The sequence below is a fragment of the Atractosteus spatula genome, chromosome 13 (genome assembly GCF_055471065.1).
Source record: "Atractosteus spatula isolate fAtrSpa1 chromosome 13, fAtrSpa1.hap1, whole genome shotgun sequence".
In the NCBI taxonomy this organism is placed as follows: Eukaryota; Metazoa; Chordata; class Actinopteri; order Semionotiformes; family Lepisosteidae; genus Atractosteus; species Atractosteus spatula.
Window position 1 is genome coordinate 34,556,987 of NC_142718.1, and position 22,676 is coordinate 34,579,662.

Below are 22,676 nucleotides of genomic sequence, written 5' to 3' on the forward strand. Positions count from 1 at the left end.
AAAATAATGTTAACTATTAATGTTAAACTGACTTTAGTAAGACCGAGCACCAGGCTGCTTCATCTGAGACCTCTAACAAAACACAAAACAAATTTAAAAAAGAAATATTCCCTTTTTATTTTAATATATGTGTACATACATATATATTTTAATATATAAATCTTTAACACAGGAGACAATACATCTACAGTACAGAGCCAATGATACACATTTACAAAAAATTATATCCTGAAATACAGTTATCTTCTATGACACAATGTCTCACTGCAAAAAAAAAATACAGTACATTCTCACCCCAAACACTTTTTCCTGGAATTCGAAAGCCTAGGATCAGATTTCTGTGGAAATGTATCAGATTTGTTTGATTTAGTACAGCATCTCCTTTGAGTTTTTATTTTCATCACAGGTTCTACCAAATTGTATACCTTATTTTAGAACCGTTTTTCTCGTGAACAATAAATGACATCAGCCATAGCAACGATGAAACAATAGAGATGCTGCTTTAAGTGTATCTAGTTAGGATGTACAGTACATATGTCACAGTTCAAATTAACACATCACAACACACTTGTACGTTAATCTGCACGACAGAGTCACAGGCCAATCAGGTGTAAAGTAATCAATTTGGAGTTTTCAACATAGAATAAATAATAAGGATTCTATTTATTTGCATGAGAGGCGGTTTAGTCTATTCAGGCATTGCTACAGACAAAAGCAGGGACTCGTGGTCACACCTACGGGAAGTATTACAATCTAGCAGTGCTACATTTTAAGGCACCAGATCTACTCTTCTATTACTGTATCCATAACATTTAATAGAATAAACAAAAAGATCTTCTCATCAATATCTTTCTTTTCCATTCGTTTATTCTCTATAAGGGAACAAGGCACCATTCTTGCAGCTCAGTGCTTTTCTCCACTACTTTTCGAATGAGCAGGAAATCTGACAAATCTTCGCTTACCAAACAAGGAGCAGCAAAGCACACTGAGCTCAGAACCTATTGGGAAGTTGGTGGTTTTAGGGACCTGGGGAATGTATAGGTAGAAATCCCCAAAATCAGATGAAGACAATATTTTTGTAATTGTCAGTTTTAAGGCATGGTTTATGTGCAGCAAAACATAGGTTTTAGACAACTGAAGTAGAAGAAGGATTACAGTACTTAAAAAAACTATATTCACAGTGAGTTGATTTCACAATAAACTCTCACCTGGATTTCTAGCTTTTGCAACCCAGTGTTCTTACAGTATAACCTCTTTGGCTGCAGTAGAGAATTCTGAAACCTGAACTGGATGTTCTCTTTATCAAAGAATGAGCGATTTACATCTCCAGACAATTTCTTCACTTCCTTGCTATGACATTTGAACATGTTTGACTTTTTCCTGTAAAGAATTAAATAGGTTCATCTAATTCTAAATATGGTCTTGCGCTAATGTACATGAGGCAGTCAAAAAATAATAATTCTTCTGCTGTAGATCCCTTTGAAGTTAACAGTGCTGTGAGTAAAGCAACAAAGTTTTCCAAACACAAAGTAATAAGCTATATGACATGTATTCATTTCTGACTGAGTTTTTGAGGAAATACATGACACCAAATATATAGAGATATACATGAGAGTCAGCACCTAGTGAAGACCTGATTTATCACTTGTATACTGTATATCACTCTGCTTCCTGTCATTTGGCTACTCTTTTAGAATTCTTACTTATATTTTTTATTTCCTGTGGAAGGCAACTCCCAGCACTAACCCAGCAATTTAACCCATCTCATCTTCAAACCCAGAACATTCATACAAAACTGATCTATAATCTGACTGTCATCCTTTTTTAGCTTCATTATTTTAACAACCATTCCTCTCTATTTTCTTATCCATACTCAGAATCTGTATTAATTTCATACTATACATATTGATTGAATATATACTGTTTACAGAATTACTGAGTAATATTATCAACAATACAAAAATACACATTATAATCCCCATTCAGTAAATCCCCCCCAGACATTTAACAGAAGGATTTTGCAAACACAACAAAAATTGTCACTGAAAAAGACAATACGCACTGGCAGGGTATCTGTCCAGGGTGAGAGACAACAAGCAAAAGCAGATCCTGATGAAATACAGGCTTCCCAGAGAGGACAGGCTGTGTTCCCTCCGCCAGTCGGAGGAGAAGAGACAGAGAATTCCTTTTTACTGCACTGCAGGAAATATTCCAGGAAAAGATCAATATTCTTCCCTAAAACCATTCTAATTCTAGAACTCCCACTCCTGCAAGATTCACAACAAGAGTCAGCTTACAATCCTATTGGGGGAGGAAAGTTAATAGAGCTGCAGCTCTGTTCACCTGTCACTGAGGATTAAAGAGTAAAAATCTCAAATCTTTGTTTTTGTTGTTAAGGTTTGTAAATGTCATGTTAATTGTTTTAGAAACACATCATTTTAGCTTCAGTCATATCAATAAATCTCTTTGAATTTCAAGTTATCTGTGTGATAGAGATTGATTCCTTATTTAGTGGAAAACTACATCCATCCTGAAAAGGAGATGCCTGGAAACTCTTTAAACAGTGAGATCTAAGCCATACTGGTCATCAGCAGAAAAAGAATCAACAAATGTTTTGCCTAAAGTGTTTATATTCTCCTAAAGTGAGAATATTTATTGTTTTTATCCATTGGTATTCTATTGTTCAATGTCTGTCTAGATTTGTCAAGTCTAGCTGAATAAAACATTTAACCTAAATCACTGTACTCAATATAATTTTTTCTTCTTTTAGACATATTTAATATTTACCGACAAAAAAATGGTTAAAGAGTTATTAACTATAGCATTTACAGTATTTGTGTTTGTATTTGTTTTTTTTTCACCTAGAATTTTGCTGGAGTATTTCTCTATAATCTTTTGCTTGTATTCAGACTACAGCATCTTATTGTGTTCACTCAAGACACAAAGGGATCACTAGTAATCTATCACAACATAGTTAAACATTATTTACCTAGCAGCAACGCCCTGGCAGTTCACATCTGGCTTCGTGGCCTTAGTACCTTGTCAAAAACTGACCCTGTGTCAGTTGTTTTTTGCAGGATATTTTGTGTATTAATGCCGCATTTTCTTAAGGGTGAAATATTATATTCTGTATTTTTTGGTTGGAAGGAAGTAAAGAATGCTGCTCTGCTGGAAAAGCTCCATTCTCCATCAGAGGGCTGCAAAAATCTGACATAAAAATCAGATTTGTGGGAAAATCACAGAAGCCTATTCTGAAAAATACAGGTCAATTGATCAGAATGGGGTGCTGGCTTGGCTGCCCTGGGATTCTACATGTGAGGCTCGTCCAGGCTGGTCTTGGCCTCCTTGGGGTCACAGGGCGAGTGGGAGAGCGGGGAGAGGAGGGGGTTTTCAGTGCCGTTCTCCTCGGTGATGTGCAGCACGGTGTCGGTGTGCTGCAACAGGACAGATGTCTCCTCATCCTCGGGGCTCTCTGGGGTGAGCAGGGGCGGCCCCTGGAGCGGTGGGGTCCCCAGGACAGGACGCTGGGGTGAAAGCAGAGGAAGAGGAGGAGGAGGAGGAAGTGTAGACGTGCTGCTGTGATGGCTTCCCTGGTCTTTCTTCTCCTTGTTCCCAGAGTCTGCAGTGTCCGCCTGGAACACAGTCAGTCAGCTCATAGAGGTGATGATGTTCTTGGGACACTAAGCTACCTGCAACCTAGCAAGCACGAAGAGCTCTGTGGTCTCCACATGACAATTTGACAATTGACGATTTATATTAGTCCTTCATATCTCTTCTAAAACAACTCCTTAGTACTCTTATTCATATTATCAATTGTGCTGGCAGAAATGAAACTAATCAAAAAGCTTGTGACAGTTGGTCATCTATTTAGCTTTTTGGTAGGTTAGAAAATAAGAATTTCATTAGGTGCAGAAAACCCTTTAGACTTTTAACCAGAAATGCTACAACAAACTTTTCATATTACAGCTATTCTCCTAATGTATTATTGTAAACTGTTTAACAGATTGATTGGCCTGGTGGACACTTGAAAGATCAGAATTAGGGGTGTTTAACTCACAATCACATTTTTTCCTAAGCACACAGAAAGCACCTGTGTTTATTCTGGGATGCGCAGGGCGAGGGGGTGTACCTGCGCTGGCATGGCGCTGCGCAGCTCTGCAGGGATGGAGGGAGACGCAGCAGGAGAGGGTCTGGCCCCAGGGCTTAGCTTCTTGGTCTCGGAGATGCAGTCCTTGCTGGAAGCCGGGGGCGACGTGACGGCCACATCGGCCTGCGCCTCAGTAAAGGTCACTGACCTTTTCTGCTCTGTGGACACCAGGGTGGCACACAGCCGGGAGTCAGGTCAGCATGAGCAATGCTCCTTTTACACCCTGCGCTTTGCTTCTATAGCACACCATCACTGTCAATACATCAGACTTGGCTTATGGGGAAGAGGAAAACAATTGGAGCGAGCTCTCTCGTGAGGTGAAGAATACATTTTACAATACAAATTGTCCTTTAAGAGAGAATCAAGAGTGTAATTAAGTCAAAGAGGAACTGCATCACTATTTTTATATTTCGGGGTCAGAAAGAATTGGCATTGAAAGTAAAGTATACACAGAGATGCGTGAAACTTCCAATTTACATCACAAAATGAATGAAATTTCCAGGTATGTGCAGTGCCATATTGCCTTCTTTGTCTGTGATTCAAAACGAGGCAACAACACATCTGGTAGTTTGAAGCAGCCCTATGTCTGCTGCACAACCTATACTTATTTGCATGTACATCGCATTACATTAGTCACTACAGTGACTAGTGAGCAGGAAGGGCCGACTCATGTCACAATTTGTGCAAACTCTCACTCTTGCCTGCGGCGAATCTAGCGATTTGAGACAATGTACGTTTGATACAGTACTTTCACATAGTTCACCATTTTGTGCTTAATTTGGAATTTTTTTTTTGATACCCTCAATTCATTTATTTTGTTACAGAGATCTAATAGTGAGTCTGAGAAATTGGGACTGCAGTTCCCCTTTAAAACCTAAAATGAAAAAGAGCAGTTGATCGGTCTGAAGTCTGGGGCTCACCAGAACACCCCTACATCACATACACACACGGTATTACCCAGTGGTTTTGTCTTTGGCTGTATACTCCGCCGTGTTGTGGAGAGTCGGGCTCCCGGTCGACTGCGTGGCTCATTCTGGGTCTTCTGCCTGGACAGGAGGGGGCGCCGTGGCTACAGGGAGAGAAAAACACTCTTGAATGAAAGGTCACAAACGAAACCATGCAGACACTGACACAAACCTTGTTTTTAATGCCTTTTTTCTACTATGACAACAACCACACGATGGCCTACTTATACAGAAACGAATGTACATGTAGTACTTTTCTCAAGGGCACAACAGCAACATCCCACCTGAGACATGAGCCCACAGCCTTCCAGCGCAAAATCCAGAGCCATGAGTACTACTCCACGCTGCTGTGGTGCTGCTCAGTCTACTACTAGCACACACATCTGTCTTTACCCACAGTAAAATTCAGAACATGTCTTCCACAGAAACCTTCGCTTCTCTCTAATATTATTATTTGTACGGTTGTTTTTACTCATTTTTTCATTTCACCATTGCTAAACATTTTGCTTGCTTTCACAAAGCCTTCCTATGTTCTACCATGAATCCGTGATTCAGTCTCAGCTCCTGGTCAGGGTTCTTTACTCTGCTGTACTGTAGTCATTTTGTGGTTTGCTACAGCTGTAGTTTGTGTTGTGGTGATGGCAGAGTGTAATTTTCAGAGCAGCTTCTGTATTCACCTGTCTGAGACCCCTCTTCCTCCCCAGTGGTGGCTGTATGAGGAGGTTCTGCTGTCCCGGCTCACTTTGAACACTCGCCACCCTGCAGAGACCCAGTCACACAGAAAGACAGACACACAGATTTCCAGTCAGTGGCAGGGATACACAGCAGCACTGCTCAGAGCTTGAGAAGATATCTGAACACCATCCTGATTAACAGGGGGACTTTCAAAGCACTCTGCTGCAGAGCCACGCGAGTTCCCACTTTTACATAAGGTAACCGATGAGGTTGAAGAGGTTCAAATCTAGTGAACAAAGGGCATGAAAAAGAGACGTTTCTTACTGATCGCTTAAAAACAGATGACAAAAAACTTGGAACAAAAAAGTCACCCTGTAAAATCCCCTGGCACCTGTTCATGGTCCCATACTGTCAGAGAGCTCAGGAGTGGTGCTGTTTTGAAAGATAACAAACCATTTTGATTGGCTCTAGTACCTGCTTTTTACACTGCCCATATTTTAACTTGTATCATTCCCACCACAAAATTCCTTGTCTCTGCAGCGCTACATGTGTACTGTTGTGGGCACAATTGAGAAAGGTTAAGAAATCTTTAATTTTTTAATGAAAATAATTTGAATCTAAATCATTTGTAATTGGAGTTTAAATTTGTTTCCTAAACAGGAAAAAGTAAAAAAAGATCAATGGAAGAAAACAATATCCTTCTTAAAAGAAATGACGCTCAACGACACTCGTAATAAAAGCATGTAGAAAAGATGTGCTCTACATGTAGTTCTGGCATGTAAAAACATCTAAAATAATTTTGGAATGAATAAATTTGGAAATCTACACATGACATATATTCAATTCTAAGAATTCCCATGTTAAGTTACAATCTTGCAACATGGATAGTATTATCTCAATCCAGGAGATCCATGTTTGTCTGCTAGTAGTGGAGACTACTAACATTTCTTCTTTGTTCCAAAAAGCATCCCTTTGCTTTTCCAAGCAATACAGCCTTCTTCAGGACAGAAATCAAAATCAACAGACAGTACAGAAACCACAGCAAGACACAGATTATAGACATTCACAGTCTGATATAATCTGCCATATCATTTGAACATCAAACAATTTAGTGAATGTGGGAGCGCTGAAGAGGCAACACATGACAGCTCTCTAAAACCAAATTAAACAAAAAAAAATCAAGCTACACACATGATATAAAGAAACTTTTTAAGTGGTTACTGGTAACCACTTACATGTTGTTAAAGATTTTCGTTATCAGAGCAAAATTAGTAACTGAAACAGTAAAACATCTACTGTAAGTATGCATGAATTAGAATTTTTTTTGCTTTTCAACCAATCTCAGGTGAACAGCTTTTTTGCATTACTTTAACTCTTGAAAGCTGTCATGTCACAAAATATGTTAAATCAGTCCAATACTCATTCAGAATGAGGTTCCTCTGGCATGTAAAATGAAGAAAAAGGAATACGTGACTGAATTCCTTTTTATCACATTCCTTATTGATACACTGCTTTTTAGGGTCTTCTTTATCCCAAACACTAACGTTGACACCCCTTCTCAGAAAACACTTTATCATTTTCAATAGCAGTTTGGGAATTAAGTCCAATGAATACATACGAATGCTATTGTTAATGTTGTTTCTATTAAAAGATGTGTAACTCTGCAATGTGTGCTCCACAACATTATGTTCTACAACCCCCCCACAAGAAACACAAGAAATCTTGCTAACTGTTTACCAATTCAGCGTCTCCCACAATAGGACCCTAATATAGGGCTGTAGACTTGATTGGCAAAAGCTGGCACACATGTATGAACACTATGGCACTATGGACTGACTGCAATGGAGCATTGCACACAGCAACACGTCAGGAAAAGATCTCCCTGCTAATCTCAACCCACACGATTAAGGCACAGCAAATGATTGGGATGGTGTCAGTTCTTTGTTGGAGTTTAGAAAAGGAAACAAAAAGAACGACTATAAATTACAAACCAAATAAAAAATGCACTGCATCTATAAGGAACAAACAGGAAACTGCAGGGGGCTTTTGACTGGATGTGATGGGCGGAGACAGAGTGAGTGGAGGAGAAGGTGCTGGGAGTAGTTCCCAGCACAGACACTGACAGACACAGGTAGCTCGGCTGTGACACTGTACCTAGACAGGTTAATCTCTGCCATCATCCCCTGGGACTCATCTAGCACATTGGGTTCACTGTAGAGGGGCAGGGAGATGAGGATTTAGGGAAAAATGAGAAGCATGCAGTTGTCTCAGCTGTTTACTCATGTCCTCCTAAGCAAAATAGCGCCACCGTGTGGATAAGGTCTGCATCTGCGGGGTCTTTTAAAGCAAAATTTCCCATTTCAATTTACACTTACTATTCAGTTTTTTTTTAGAGACCTTTGCAAATATCCAGTATTTATTTGCAGTTCTAAATGAAACCCAACTGTGGGGAAAGTGATTTATTTGATCACTTGCTCAAAGAGCACTATTTTCTTTTGCACACTTGTCAATGTTTTCTGGAACCTTGCTTCTACTCTTATGAATATTTTAAAATGATAAAGAATCTCACCTCATTGTTTTGTCAGATTTTCACTGTGGACTGATCTGACCAATAAAAATGCAGAAAGATAATGGATAGATTTGAATAGCTGAATAGATTTGATTAGAGCAAACTCAATGGCTATTGTGACCATGATGTTTGCAAAGACACCAAACACACAGACCTCCTCCACATGGGATGACTTCTTCATACCACCTGCTAACTGTGACCCCTGCTGAGATAATATGCATCACATCGTATAAATTAGGAGATCACATGAAACTTACATATACTGCATAGCCAGCATTATAAGATACTCATTCCATGATGGCAGTTGCACATAGCAACCTATAATTGTTCAAATTTAGTATTTAAAAGAATGTTGGAGGTTACTCCGAGGGTCAAAGCCAAACAAGTCGTACATAAATTCATACTGCCTCTGAAGTCAAATCAGGCGAGCATTTCTCTCTTCTTCATTAGATAAATGATATCAACTGGAGTGACGTGAAGTGAAATTCAGCAGTCCATTATTATGGGGAAGGGAGTCAGCTTTGTGTTCCTGCTACACAGGATTTCTTGCTGTGCTCAATACAATAATGTATGTTTTTTACACAAAGGGCTGTGGGAGTCTGGAACAAGCTACCCACTCTACCACACTCCAGAAATGGTCGGATTAGATCCTCAGATCAATTAGCTACTAACATCCAAAATGTAGGATGTTTGGGATTGTTTTTTTTTCTTAGGCTTTCACATGCTTAATGATCCTAACAAGCCCTTTTTGCTGCAAATCCTTTTTTCAGGGGATTTAACAATTCCTTTTACATTATTATTTCATATGCATATTTCCAGTGTTGAATTATTACTTGATGCAAATTCAAACACTGCTTGTGCACTTACACAGACTTATCTCCGGTTATTTAGGTCTTTGATGTCCTCAGTATTGTTCATAATATTTCTTTAAAACAACCAGTAACAATAATGGACTGTGGAGGGCTTGGCTAGAAACAAAAAAAAGTAAAATAGGAGACAACTGTCTTATAGAACAAACATATTATAAGGGGGAGGATGCTAAAAAAGCTGCTTTATTGAAGTGGGAGAAGATACGTACCTCTGACTGGGCAGCATAGTGCTTAAGCCTGGCTCAGTGGGTGGAGTGGAGACACTGGTCACATGACTGGAGAAGCGACGATGGCCAATCACATTAGCCAGGTAGGCATCATGCTCACTGGCCACACTAGGAACACTCACAGAGTCATCTGAAGAAACAGCACAGAACCACAGAGACAGAGACAGAGAGAGACATATAGGGGGTGTCACAATAGCATAAGGTCAGAGAAAGAGAGGCAAAGACAGAAAGAGAAAGGGACATATCACATTAACGAACATAGGATGAATCAGAGATATGGAAAAAATGTGTGACAATAAGAAATAGACAACAAATAAAGAGAAAGATGGAGAGAAGAGAAGTTATAGGAATCCCCTGTCGGACAAATGAAGCATACTGGACTTTTAAAGTCTAGAATTAGCCTGTACTCTAGCATTATAGAGGTACACTAACAAGGACATAATGGAACCCTCATGTTGTTTTTTCATGTTTATCCAGAATCCTATATAGATAAACTAGCTTTTCATAAAGTGTCTTACTGTATATATAAACCATTTATATGATTCAGTCATCATAAAAAAGCAATAAAAAGTAAGTGTCTAGGTATATGGACTACAGGGGCTAAATTGTTATACAAAAATGAAAACTTGAAAATACTATTCTTTACATGAAGTAGGCTCAGCAGACCAAATGTATTTCTTCTTTCTTTGTGTGGAATTAACCTGTGTTTCATATTTAACTACATACTGTACCATTTTGTACAAGAGATGAATACCTAATACATATAGATAAATTAGTGTTTCATGAGTGACAGTATATTGTATACTACTAACTTGAAGTATGCTGTAGAGTACACATCATATTCACTATGACAAAAATGAGCTTCCTAGAAACACAAAGCTGTTGGCCTTCTGATTTTCCACACCAGTGCCTGATTTGCTGTGCTTCCCTTAGGGGCAGGCAATCAGCCCAATATTTGTTCCAATATGGTGAATATTTCATTTATTTACATGTTAGTACAGGGAGGGCAGCCCAGAGAGTACAGGAAAAATGGAAGGGGAACTGTGAAAAAATGATATACATTGAAAAGGAAAGTTGAAAAGCTAGGCCCAGATATGTTTGTAAGTATAGAATAAGGGAGAAAGGAAAACATTAAAAAAATGTCAGGAACATCTTTTCTTGTACAAGTAACTTTAAAAACACTTCCAAATAGTCGGCAATTAGCTAATTAGTTAACTCATAGCTGATAAATTATAGGGACTCTAATCAGCAAGTTCATGACAACACTGAAGCAAGGGCTGGAATCAGCTTCCGGCAGGCGGGAGGACAAGGCCGTTCTGTCAGAATTAGGCCCTAGAGTCACCAACAGTGGGGAAATAAAGCGGAGGAATTAGCTGAGCAGAGGAAAGGAGAAACAGAGGAGTCTAACTCTCTTCGTCGTCTTCGTCGGTGCGGCTGAGCGTGTCCTGAGAGGCCTGGTGCGAGGGCTGGCTGTCCTGCTCCCAGACGGTGCCCGTGCCCGTGTTGGAACGGGACATGGTGGCCAGGCTGAGGCGGTAGGCCGAAGTGGAGGTGCCCACTGTGCTTATGGAGGTCTTGCCCTGGTAGGCTGAGGAGATACGGAAAGCGGGAGCGTTCATGATTTGTGCTCTAAAAACATGAGTCAGGTTTAGGGAAAAGGCAAGCTTTCTGGTAACAGAACATCTAGGTTTACCCCATAGCCTTATACTCAGGTGAAGGGCTTGTTGTGTTAGACAGGTGGCAGAGATCACACAGTGTCATAGCATTGAAAGAAACGTTATTAAACACATACTACAGAGGCTGTATATGGGATCCCTCTTCCAATTTCCTTTCTAACCTTGAGTATATCTGCATGCTCACTGAGAAAAGAGCTGCTCTGAGTACGGTGGCTCATTAAGTATTAACATTAACACGAGTTCTGCAGGTTGGAGGTGGGGCTGAGATTACATACAGATTTAACTTTAGGAATAGGAGAATGGTTAGCTTGTATTATCTTAGGGGTGGATGTTGTATGTGAGGATTTCTGTATACTACATTGATTTAGAGTAATGAAAAATAATAAACTTTGACGAAACAAAAGCATAAATGAATAGATCCCAAGTTGGCATTCTAATGTAAGGTTAATCTCAAATGAGAAGCTGTCATGCTTTGATAACGCTATGAAGTCTGTCACTATGCTTTCATAATGATGATTTGATCAGACTCTTAAAACAAAAAAAAAAGACATCTATCCTTCCAAACAGAATCTGGTTTCACCCTTCCCCTAGCAGGGCTGTCTCACCCGAGCCGCTGTGAACCGCCTCCTTCAGGATCTTCAGCTCGTTGTTGAACTCGGCTATCAGGGAGCTCTTGCACAGAGGCCGCGGGATGAAGCGGCGCTCCAGCTGGTCGGCGATGTGGTGCCGAGCCGTGATTTCCTCCTGGCTCTCCGCTGGCTGGGTCAGTAACTGGGGGGCAGAGAAACACAGACGAGGCTCAGGCGGGGGACTCGAGAGAAAGGGCAGCGGCATGGGGAGAGAAACACAGCAGCTCGGAGAGTCTCACAGCCAGGGGACCTCCGTGTAATTGTACGTTTAGGTTCACATCAAGAGCAAAATTCAACAGAGAAGCCGTGCAAGGTTAAGAAAGGGGGCATCACAGACCCTTAAAAGCTGCGCATTTGGTTGTTCATTAAAGAAATCAGATTTTCTTTTTCAGCTTTTAAAGGGAAGACATTCCTCTTCAAGTTCTTTTGTTACTGGAAAGCAACACACATTACACCCCAGTACTCCACCATCCAGCTCCCATAAGAGGCTGAGGGAGGCGCTCACCTTGCACTGAATAAAGGGGCGCAGCAGGACAAAGATGGGGATCCTGGTCCGGACGATGAAATCGATGAAATCCCAGAGAGCCAGGCCTCCCACCTTGCGCAGCGCCATTTCCTTCACCTGTAGGCTGAGCCGGTACCACTGATTGCCCAGCTGGCGCTCAAAACACACCAGCACCACCTTCAGAGCTGAGACACAGAGAGACTGACGCTCACACAGGCAACAACACTCCACATTAACACTTCACATTTCTTTAGCTCCTCCAGTCTCTACACACTAGGGCTAGGGGTCCTGTGCTCGTACCCAGATAGGCTGCCTGGCTAGTAGACTCAGCCAGCCCTTCTCTTCGCAGGTCCTTGCCAGTGTCTCCAGGAGTGGAGCAGTGTGCTGGGGAGCTCTCCAGCATGAAGTTCTTGCTCCGGGAGGTGCTGATGATGCGAGGGGGCAGCAGGATGTTGATGACAGTCTGCAGCAACAGGAACACTTCTGGCTGCTCCAGGTGTGGGCTGTCTGTGGGACATACACATGGACAGTGGGCAGGGAGCTGTCACGTGCAAGCCAAAATACTGTTTTGTACAGGCAAATGCATACAACTCACATGTCATGATGAAGACACACGAACATTGCATGCAGACATACATGCATAAATGAAAAGATATAGACTCAGAGACAGCTACAAATACATCTGTTCCATCAAATAGACACCATTGATATACACTGAATCGGTCTTGTGAGCGATGTGTACACCACTGGTATATAAATCCTCATTACAGCTGCATTCACAGCAGTAACAGACCCGCGTAGAAGGCCCGGCTGTCAGACTGACCTTTACTCCCTGACCCCACCGTCAGAACGAATGGAATCAATAAGTTCAGAAGCATCCCCTCTCGCCTCTCCTGATTGGTGAATGGGGAGATCACATGACTCAGAGGGAAGTCATCTTTCAAAGCCTGTCAATGAATTCAAACAGGTTGATCTGTTAGAGGAGCCTCGCATAAGGAAGAAAAATATGCTAGCTTCAATGGAGAATGTGTATTATACCGTAGGAAAAGCGAAGTAGGAGTGGATAACCAGAAGACACTGCTTCTTAAACTTGCAAACAGGGATGCTTTTCTCAGAAGTAGTTAACGGCAAATCAATGTGTAAGCTGGGTTGTGAAGATATACAGTAGGTATCCCAGCATTTCGAGAAATAAATTACTAATTAAGTTTCTTTCCTATTTAATTTTACTTATTTTCATCCAGTGTATGACAAATTCCCTTTGTTATTGAAGAATGATCGCTTCAGGACTGACGATTGGGTGAATGGTAATTACCTGTATCTGCAGAGCCACGAGTCTGACCACAGCAGTGCTGAAGGGGAGTGGGGGGGACAGATAAGGGCTCAGGTGGAGCAGAGGTAAGCCGTCGGCTACACTGGAGGGTCCAACCACTCCCATCACCTGCAAATAACACCAACAAACCACCTGAGAGAGCATTGAAAAAGCTCAGCCCCATAGCATCTGGAAACACTGAAAACTCAGCATTAAGTCTGCATCTAGTATTTTACAATTATAATAGGCATAACAGCAATTACACATCTCCTGCTTTCACATGCAAATTGCTGTGCATTTAAAAATTAGCCCATCGCATATTCAACATTTGCGATGCAAAATAGTTTTGTGTCTACCACATAGGTATACTTTTTCATAAGTAATTACAAAGTTTCTCTGTGATTATAAATCTTACCTTTAATAATGAATTATTTCAAATCGTTTTTGAATACATACAAGTAAAAGAGAAGCATGAGTTTTTTTCCTGTATATGATGTTCTTTTGATAGCACTGATTTACCACAAGACCTGCTGCCCCCTGTTTTCCTTAAAATGCCTTGGATTAAGGGTGACCTTCCATATTTTGTTTCCCGCATTTACATTTAGAAAATGGTTTGGACTGAAAGGCATCACTTTCATGGCAATTAAACAGTCACTATATTTACCGTGACATTTTCTGTAACATTTGATTACCCTGAAGGGGCTTTGGGCAGCTTGGTTTGGCTTTTACAAAGTATGATGTCTTTCTTTCTCAAAGTGTTCCTTCGCAAATCAACCAAAAGTGGTGAATTGACTTTATATATGTCAAGGTTAAGCACTGGGTGATGCAGTGAATCTAATTTTGCAACATTCTAAGAAAATCACAAAGATACCACTTTTTAAGGTTAAGGTTAGTGCTATGCTGAAGGCTACCTTACAGTCTTGCCATTGGATACAAGACAATGCTACTAAAAGCATTAAGAGGATTTGGCGTCCTCTAGTGGCAGATTATCTGCTACTGCAATCCCTGAATAGACTAGCCTGCCACATTGTAACTCTGGGTTTTGCCCAGAAGCTGCTGGTGATACCAAAGTCCACCAGTTTTCACCGTCAGCCTATACAGTGTGTAGATCAGAGGATGTGGAAAGGCCTCCAGTGCTCCTGTCTCCCTTACCAGATTGACGCAGACGTTGATGAGCGAGCGGAGATGAGGCAGGAAGGAGATGATTGGCTGTCGCTGGAGGGTCAGGCAGATGCCTTCGATCAGGCTGCTGGCAGCTTCCCACTCCACCTGCCGTCTGGAAAGGGGATAATCATGAGAGGGCTGAGAGACGTCAAAGTACAGGCTTGGCTCCTCTCAGATGCCAACTTTTCAATAAACACAGGGTTCTCAAAGAATTTTACAGCACAATCTGTTCCCCGTTTCCCACGACAAATTATAAAAGGGATATGGAAATGTATAAGGGAATAGGTATGAATAAGAGATATTTTTTTTCCTTAAACATTTACTCCAGGTCTTCTGGAAAATGAGCTGGGAGTTGACCCTGGAGTTGGGCACAGTTAACTAGATTAGTCCTCGGCTCCGAGAGGAGATACCTCAGCGTGGGCATCTTGTGGATCTTGTTGAACATGCGGTCCAGCCTCTTCAGGATGAGGATCAGGGCAGGCCGCACAGCCTCAGTGGTCCAGTCTGTAATGGGCAGCATCTCCATGATGTACCGTCTAAGACCGCGGCTCTCCATGGTCAGCGTGTCATAGGGTGCCAGCTTCAGCAGGGAATGGGCGATCTCTGCCAGCCTATAACATCGCACACACACTCTGGGCATGTCAGGGCACTATAGCAATACAGGTGCTAAATACACAGTATATTTCATAATCCACCTATCCATTTTCAGCCCTTTTGTCCTGGTTGATAATATGCTCTTAACATCTTTTCATCCTTCAGCCTATTTTCTCTTGCTTTATCCCTATCAGCTTGGCTATACCAGTCCTCTCCTATCCCAGGATCACCATACGTTCTTCCCCTCTCTGTGAGTCCTTTATTGTGGCTGAAAGATGCTGATGCACTGAATTCCAGACTCTCCAACATGAACACATACATGGCTGAAGTATGGACTGGCCCTCAGGTATTGATCTAGATTGGACTATGGACCTGTGGGTGAAGATACGATGGCAGAATGAATGAAGACAGAGAATGAAGACAGTGGCTGCGTTCAGCACTGTGTGGGGGGATGCAGGTGTCGCGTACGCCCCAGGGGAGCCGGACAGAGCTGGACGGACACAGAGCGTGCGCCGGACCTCATGTGCGACTTGATGTCGAGCAGCTCCAGCGCGGTGACCCGCAGCTCTCCCGCCACGTTCTGGAGGATCTTGAGCCGCGGGCCGCAGTGCTTGTAGAACTCGGTGCAGATGTTGAGCAGGGACTCCCGCGGGCGCCGGAACTCTTCCCGCGCAAGGCGCTCGTCCAGCTCCTCACGGGGCATGCCCTGCCCCTCCTCCAGCAAGTGCAGGTTATCCCTGAGAGACAGTCAACCACAGAGTCAGTCACAGCCTGAGGAGAGGAGCACTGCAAAACACTACAGTGAACAGACTTTGTACATATTACACTTACAATATAGATATCATTCTACAAGATAGCCTAATAAGATATCATCACATAATACAGATGTAAATAAACTGAAGCTTCTGTCAAATCTAGAAACATGAGCTGTGCTTCTTCCCAGAACTGCTGCAAGCTCTACACCCATGTGAAAACTCATCCTTTTATTTTGAAAGCTGGTTCTTGTTCTGAGAGATAACACCCTCTGTTTCTTTCTTGGCACAGGTCTCAATGGCAACGATGGCAGGAAGAGAAGATCTTACTCAATCTTCCACTTGTTTTATATACAGCTACAACAATAGGTAACTAGCTGCGAATGTTCAATACTGACACACCACTGTATGCTTACTCTGTTTCTGCATCAACTGCAGGATTTATAATCTCCCAAAAGTGCCACCCTTCCAAAACAGGACTCCAAATTTTCCCAGATTCCTTAGGTTGCATTGTGTCCTGTGATTTTGTGGGGAATAACCTACTCGGAAATCTCAGTGTTCTGTGATCTCTGGCACTGAACAAACTCACAACCTCATTTGTTTTCTTCCTGTGACCAGTCCCGATAGTACTGTAGTTGACAGTTCTGGGTAAAAATCCTGTTTTAAATGTAATCTGTTACTCTTGCAAATTACTATGTAAGGGCCTACTTTTTAAAAATGACAGGCCAGAGGAGAATACTTTCAAAAAGCCATCCATTACAGTCATCTATGTAATATGAATATATGTACAATGTAAAATAATATATGACCTCTTAAAAGCAATTTCCCCTGATTGAACAAACAACAGGTAGAGTAATTTAAATTAAAAATAAAGAGACTCTAATTGACTACATAGAGGTAATAGAATTAATAGAAATAGAGCTAATAAAGCATACAAAGCTTTGTTTTATTTATCTCACCAAATTAAGGTACATTACTTATTTTAGTATTTTATTTTAATGCCAGGGGGCTGCAGAGTGTTTAGGACATTGATGAACTCGTTATTCCCCTTTTAATACAGATCCCCAGAGACGGGCTCTTCAGACCTTCCTCACACACCTGGTGTTTCCTCCTCCGGGCATGGTGTGGTTGGCAGTGGTTGCCCCCTTGTGACCCTGGTCACAGCGACTCATCTGTGGGGCCGTCATGGGCCTGTGGGGTCAGACAGACGCCTTATAACTCAAAGCAGTTCGGAAGATCTCAGGTAACAGATGGACAAATAATATTTTGTAGCCTATTAAATATAGTTTAGTATGTAAAAATGCTAAACCACATTAGAATGGAACAATCTTTTAAAAATGACATTGCAAGGGTTGCAGTATGATGTAAGAGAGTCGGATAGCAATGTATTCAGGTGCCCTTGAACTTCGGGTGTCAACAATGCAGTCTTTATTTTATACACTACCCTCCATGAAAAGGCACGGACTCAATGTCAAGATTCATTGAGACAGTGAGGATACAGCACAAGAAATAAATTCAATGAGCAATCAAACAGGAGTAAGTAGTTTATAGTGTAGTTTGTGTCTACAGCTGGGGAGGTGTGTCTGACCCGGAGACACTGTACAGCAGAGTGTGTCTACAGCTGGGGAGGTGTGTCTGACCTGGAGACACTGTACAGCAGAGTGTGTCTACAGCTGGGGAGGTGTGTCTGACCCGGAGACACTGTACAGCAGAGTGTGTCTACAGCTGGGGAGGTGTGTCTGACCCGGAGACACTGTACAGCAGAGTGTGTCTACAGCTGGGGAGGTGTGTCTGACCCGGAGACACTGTACAGCAGAGTGTGTCTACAGCTGGGGAGGTGTGTCTGACCCGGAGACACTGTACAGCAGAGTGTGTCTACAGCTGGGGAGGTGTGTCTGACCCGGAGACACTGTACAGCAGAGTGTGTCTACAGCTGGGGAGGTGTGTCTGACCCGGAGACACTGTACAGCAGAGTGTGTCTACAGCTGGGGAGGTGTGTCTGACCCGGAGACACTGTACAGCAGAGTGTGTCTACAGCTGGGGAGGTGTGTCTGACCCGGAGACACTGTACAGCAGAGTGTGTCTACAGCTGGGGAGGTGTGTCTGACCCGGAGACACTGTACAGCAGAGTGTGTCTACAGCTGGGGAGGTGTGTCTGACCCGGAGACACTGTACAGCAGAGTGTGTCTACAGCTGGGGAGGTGTGTCTGACCCGGAGACACTGTACAGCAGAGTGTGTCTACAGCTGGGGAGGTGTGTCTGACCCGGAGACACTGTACAGCAGAGTGTGTCTACAGCTGGGGAGGTGTGTCTGACCCGGAGACACTGTACAGCAGAGTGTGTCTACAGCTGGGGAGGTGTGTCTGACCCGGAGACACTGTACAGCAGAGTGTGTCTACAGCTGGGGAGGTGTGTCTGACCCGGAGACACTGTACAGCAGAGTGTGTCTACAGCTGGGGAGGTGTGTCTGACCCGGAGACACTGTACAGCAGAGTGTGTCTACAGCTGGGGAGGTGTCTGACCCGGAGACACTGTACAGCAGAGTGTGTCTACAGCTGGGGAGCTGTGCCTGACCTGGTGAGGGCCTCCACACTGTACAGCAGGGCTTGCAGTGAGGTGGCCAGGGCAGCAATGGCGGCGATCTCATCTCGGGCTGCAGAAGCTGACTCCAGGGCCTCTGTCTGCTTCTTCAGCTTCTGCAGGAAACACGGCACCAGCGCTTCCAGCACCATCAGCATCTGCAGGCTGGGACATGGACATGTGTAAAGCCTCCTTCCATGCACACACTCTCTCACACCACACTGAGAGGCAGAAAGGCTCACTCCAGGAGCAAGGCAGTGTCATAGGGAACAGGGAAGGTGCTCTAGACGCCGGAATAATAATGTGGGTTCAAATCACAACTGGAGCACAGCTGTTATACACTTGAGTAAGGAGCTTCACACTGATTGCCCTGGTAAAGTGCCAAGCTGTACAAATGGAGCATTTGGCATTGGATAAGCAATATATTTTAATTACAACACACAAGCTAACCTGTTCAGCCTCAAAACACACCTGTTGCTACTCGGTTACTAACAGCTTTCTTCATATTTCTTAATTAAAAAATGACCTATTATTAACTTATTCATACCCTGTAAAAGTCTAACAGTTCTACTGCAAACTCTACCTTCGGAAGGACTCTGGTGCATAGGCCACTACAGTCACACACAGCTTGATGGCCTCGCTAATAGAGAAGGCCAGATCTTCATTCCCATAGCAAAAGTCTGCAAGGTGATGAAATAATTAATTAATTATTAATTATTACATATTTTGGTGTCATATCTCACACTAGGTTTTTATGACCTAAAAGGCATGGAGTTTGAGTAAATTAATTACCATTAAACTAGTAAAGTTTAATTTTAAGCAATTTAGCCATATACTGAGTAATCAACTAAAATATAGTATATAATATTTATGTTTTAAACCAATTCAATTCACAGTGGCCAGGGCTACAGGGACTGACACAGTCACCTAGGGAGCGAAGGGGCTTCTCTGCCTTGACCAGCTCCAGTGCCTCCAGAGTGTCAGGGGTCTCTCCCTCCAGGGACACCAGCAGGTCGAACAGACACTGTTCCGACACCCCCTTTGTCAGCCCAGTGCTGGTGCAGGTCTATGAAAAATACACACTTGAACAGTAACATCTCTAGACAGTCAACACGCTCTTATCCCATGTGGGACATACTATAGCTACAATATATAATACTGTGGCCTTCATCTTGCACACTATAATATGTAACAGTATAACACTACAATATGGTAGCAAAAGCTTCATGCCATTGAATGTTATTAAGTCTTTTGTTTGTCTTTAGTTAAGGAATCAGAAAGTGGTATCACCCTCTATATTTCTACAGGAAAATGGGGGGTTTCCATTTTCCCTTGCCCTTTTCCATTTGACCCCAGCCATAAGTGAAGGGCTGAGATGCAGCTGTGTTTGTGAGTTTGTGCCCACTGTCTTACCGTGAACTCCAGCAGGGGCGCCACACTGGCGAAGAGCTGCAGAATGAAGGGCTTGCGATGCAGGATGTAGAATTGCCGGCAGCAGAACTCAATGGCCTGGCGCAACAGGGGGTTGCTCTCATAATCAGCGTATGCCTGGCAGAGAAAATCAGAGAGCCTATTCCAGTGCACTGACTCAGGATGCTAAGCACACTCTTGTTACGGTGTGGGACTGAAGGGTGTAGAGACATTTTAGCAGATCCTCCTACATTAATATATTACAGACAACAAGGAATGTTCATTAGGTTCAGAGAGTTCTGTACCTAATGCAGAAAGAAACATGAAAAACACTTTGTTTTTATATGTTATCTATAATGGCCATTTCTAAAAAGACTATTCAGTAATCAAACACCAAATATCAAGAAGATATGTATTACAAATTTGAGTTCACTCCATGGGACTTATAAATACCAACAGCAGCTCCATGCCAGTGCCTACCTGCAGCATGGTGGGCAGGATCCACTGGTACCCGCTTAGGGAGAAGAGATGGTTGAAGTGCACAGCCGTGTTGATAGCAGTTGCAGTGTACTGCCTAAGGAGGGCGCTGTCCTCAGGGTGCAGAAGTAGGGCACCATTAAACACATTGAGGAAAAGCATGATCTCATCCCCCCAGGGGTACTCGCTGGGCATGCCCAAGAACATCTCCTCCAGCAGCTTGATCCACAGGACCTTGTGGAGAGTGTCCAGACCAAACAGCTCCTTGCCTGGGTAAACACATTTATTTAGTTTGGGGACTAAATGTACAGTATTGGAAAGCTTCTTGCTCATGTATTTGTGGATTTCCAAAGAGCTACAGATACACCAAAATGATGGAAAGTATGATATACTGAAATGTATCCAATGCAAACTTCTTTGTAACCATAATAAACAAAGTTTTCCACTTCAGAAAGGCTGCTGATAGAAAGGAGATGTTGCAGAACCTATCTGACCCAACCACTGCAGAGTAACTCCACTTTGGCAGGATGTAGAACTAGAGTCATTCTGCTCTCTTGATTAATGCAAGATGGGATCATCATTTATGTGCCTCAATGAAGAACATTGCTTGCACAGGCACTAATCTTATTACTGGTTCTAATCTATCAGCGGGGTTTTCATGTCCATGTCATCTAATGGCACAAATAATCATAATTATAAGACATTTCCCTTCTATATGTGAATTACTTGGATAACGACCTGCTTTACTGATGTCTCCCACTCTCTCAGGCTTCCATGAAGACAACTCAGAAATATTTTCTGTCTGCCCCCCCTTAAAGAAATGAGCTCATCTGTGCACTCTGCTTCCAGATAGTTTTGAACTGCAACTTAATGGAACTCGGGAAAGTACCTTGTGGCTCGCTGAAAAGGGAGAACTCAGCATCAATGGCATTCCGTGGGAAGGAGGGTAACCGGAGAAGGTCCTCCTGCAGCAGGGACACGTGGGATTGTTTGTGCACGGCAGGCATGTGTTGGGTGAGGGATATTAAGAACAGCACACGCCCCACTTCCTCCAGCTTCCGGGAAAACACCTGGGGAGAAGAATTGCCAGAGAAGGTATTGACAGAGGTAGAGAACATTTACTCTGCACAGTAAAGGGCATTGCTAACAAGTTAACTGACCTCCTTGTACATGGAATGTAAAACTGAGAGTTACTCTTGTATTTCCATTACAAGTTGCACTACCTGCAGCACCGTACGGCCAAATGACAACTTTCAGAAAAGAAGGACCTTCTTAATATCAAATGTTGTGAGTGTTTGCTATAATCTAGCCAAGTTTTTGCTTCTTGAACTCCTTTAAGAAACTGTTAGACAAGATTCTTGGAAAATTGCTTCTAAAATTGCTCCCTTGCATCAGTCATTTTCTTGTATTCCAATATTAGAATATGCAGTTCATGACAGTCTTTGACGTTTGTTAGTCCTGTGTTGGTCAGTTTCCACACTGTAGTGTTGTAACCTAATATAATCTGTCACCTGTTTCTGGATCAGCTCCTGGCCTTTCTCTGGAAGCATGTGCACCAGGTTGAGCTGGGGAGACACAGATCTGCGGAAGGGATAAATGTCGCGCACATATGTCTGCAGAAGAGAAAAGACACCAGGCATTGAAAAGGGCAAATCCTACAATCTTATTTCTTAATGCTGTTGCAATCAGAAACAGGGATGTGAATTTTCAAGCAGTACATAGCTCAAGCCACATGGGAGAACCAACACAAGCTCATTCATTTTAATAAAACATGTCAATGACAATATACTTTATATGAATTCTATAAATTCCATTAAAGAAAAACAAAAATAATTTGTAGATTGACTTCTTTCCAGCAACCAGGTACCTTGGAATAATGAATGAGGTTCCAGCGCTTATCCATGAGAAAGTAGTGTGCAGAACGGGCCTCAGGGATATTGAAGAACTCCAGACATTCCTGAAAGGAGCCAGACAGCCGTATTACTACTCAGAAACAGCCTATGGACACCTTGAACTAGGATATAATCTACACAGCTTTTCCCCAAAGACCTGAGGATGAGTCAGTCTTAATCAGGAGAGATTAAGAGGGATTTTCTAAGCAGAAACAAATGAGCAATAAAGCAAAACA

General features: G+C 42.5%; 1 protein-coding gene across 1 annotated transcript in view; it reads right to left on the bottom strand.

Moving 5' to 3' along the window:
* Positions 1 to 92: 92 nt before the first annotated feature.
* Positions 93 to 22,676, bottom strand: part of unc80 (unc-80 homolog (C. elegans)) — a 70,877-nt gene continuing 48,293 nt past the window's right edge. The window contains exons 43-66 of the mRNA XM_088931089.1: positions 22,416 to 22,505; positions 22,060 to 22,161; positions 21,438 to 21,618; positions 20,552 to 20,817; positions 20,075 to 20,209; positions 19,589 to 19,727; positions 19,245 to 19,341; positions 18,656 to 18,826; positions 17,180 to 17,272; positions 15,848 to 16,066; positions 15,146 to 15,346; positions 14,724 to 14,847; positions 13,575 to 13,700; positions 13,086 to 13,209; positions 12,563 to 12,769; positions 12,263 to 12,447; positions 11,734 to 11,899; positions 10,861 to 11,040; positions 9,435 to 9,582; positions 7,942 to 7,998; positions 5,790 to 5,871; positions 5,105 to 5,216; positions 4,130 to 4,305; positions 93 to 3,632 (exon numbers count right to left, since the gene is read on the bottom strand). Of these exons, the coding sequence (XP_088787215.1) occupies positions 3,309 to 3,632; positions 4,130 to 4,305; positions 5,105 to 5,216; positions 5,790 to 5,871; positions 7,942 to 7,998; positions 9,435 to 9,582; positions 10,861 to 11,040; positions 11,734 to 11,899; positions 12,263 to 12,447; positions 12,563 to 12,769; positions 13,086 to 13,209; positions 13,575 to 13,700; positions 14,724 to 14,847; positions 15,146 to 15,346; positions 15,848 to 16,066; positions 17,180 to 17,272; positions 18,656 to 18,826; positions 19,245 to 19,341; positions 19,589 to 19,727; positions 20,075 to 20,209; positions 20,552 to 20,817; positions 21,438 to 21,618; positions 22,060 to 22,161; positions 22,416 to 22,505 (3,705 nt within the window). The 3' untranslated portion in view covers positions 93 to 3,308. The remainder of the gene's footprint in view (positions 3,633 to 4,129; positions 4,306 to 5,104; positions 5,217 to 5,789; positions 5,872 to 7,941; positions 7,999 to 9,434; positions 9,583 to 10,860; positions 11,041 to 11,733; positions 11,900 to 12,262; positions 12,448 to 12,562; positions 12,770 to 13,085; positions 13,210 to 13,574; positions 13,701 to 14,723; positions 14,848 to 15,145; positions 15,347 to 15,847; positions 16,067 to 17,179; positions 17,273 to 18,655; positions 18,827 to 19,244; positions 19,342 to 19,588; positions 19,728 to 20,074; positions 20,210 to 20,551; positions 20,818 to 21,437; positions 21,619 to 22,059; positions 22,162 to 22,415; positions 22,506 to 22,676) is intronic.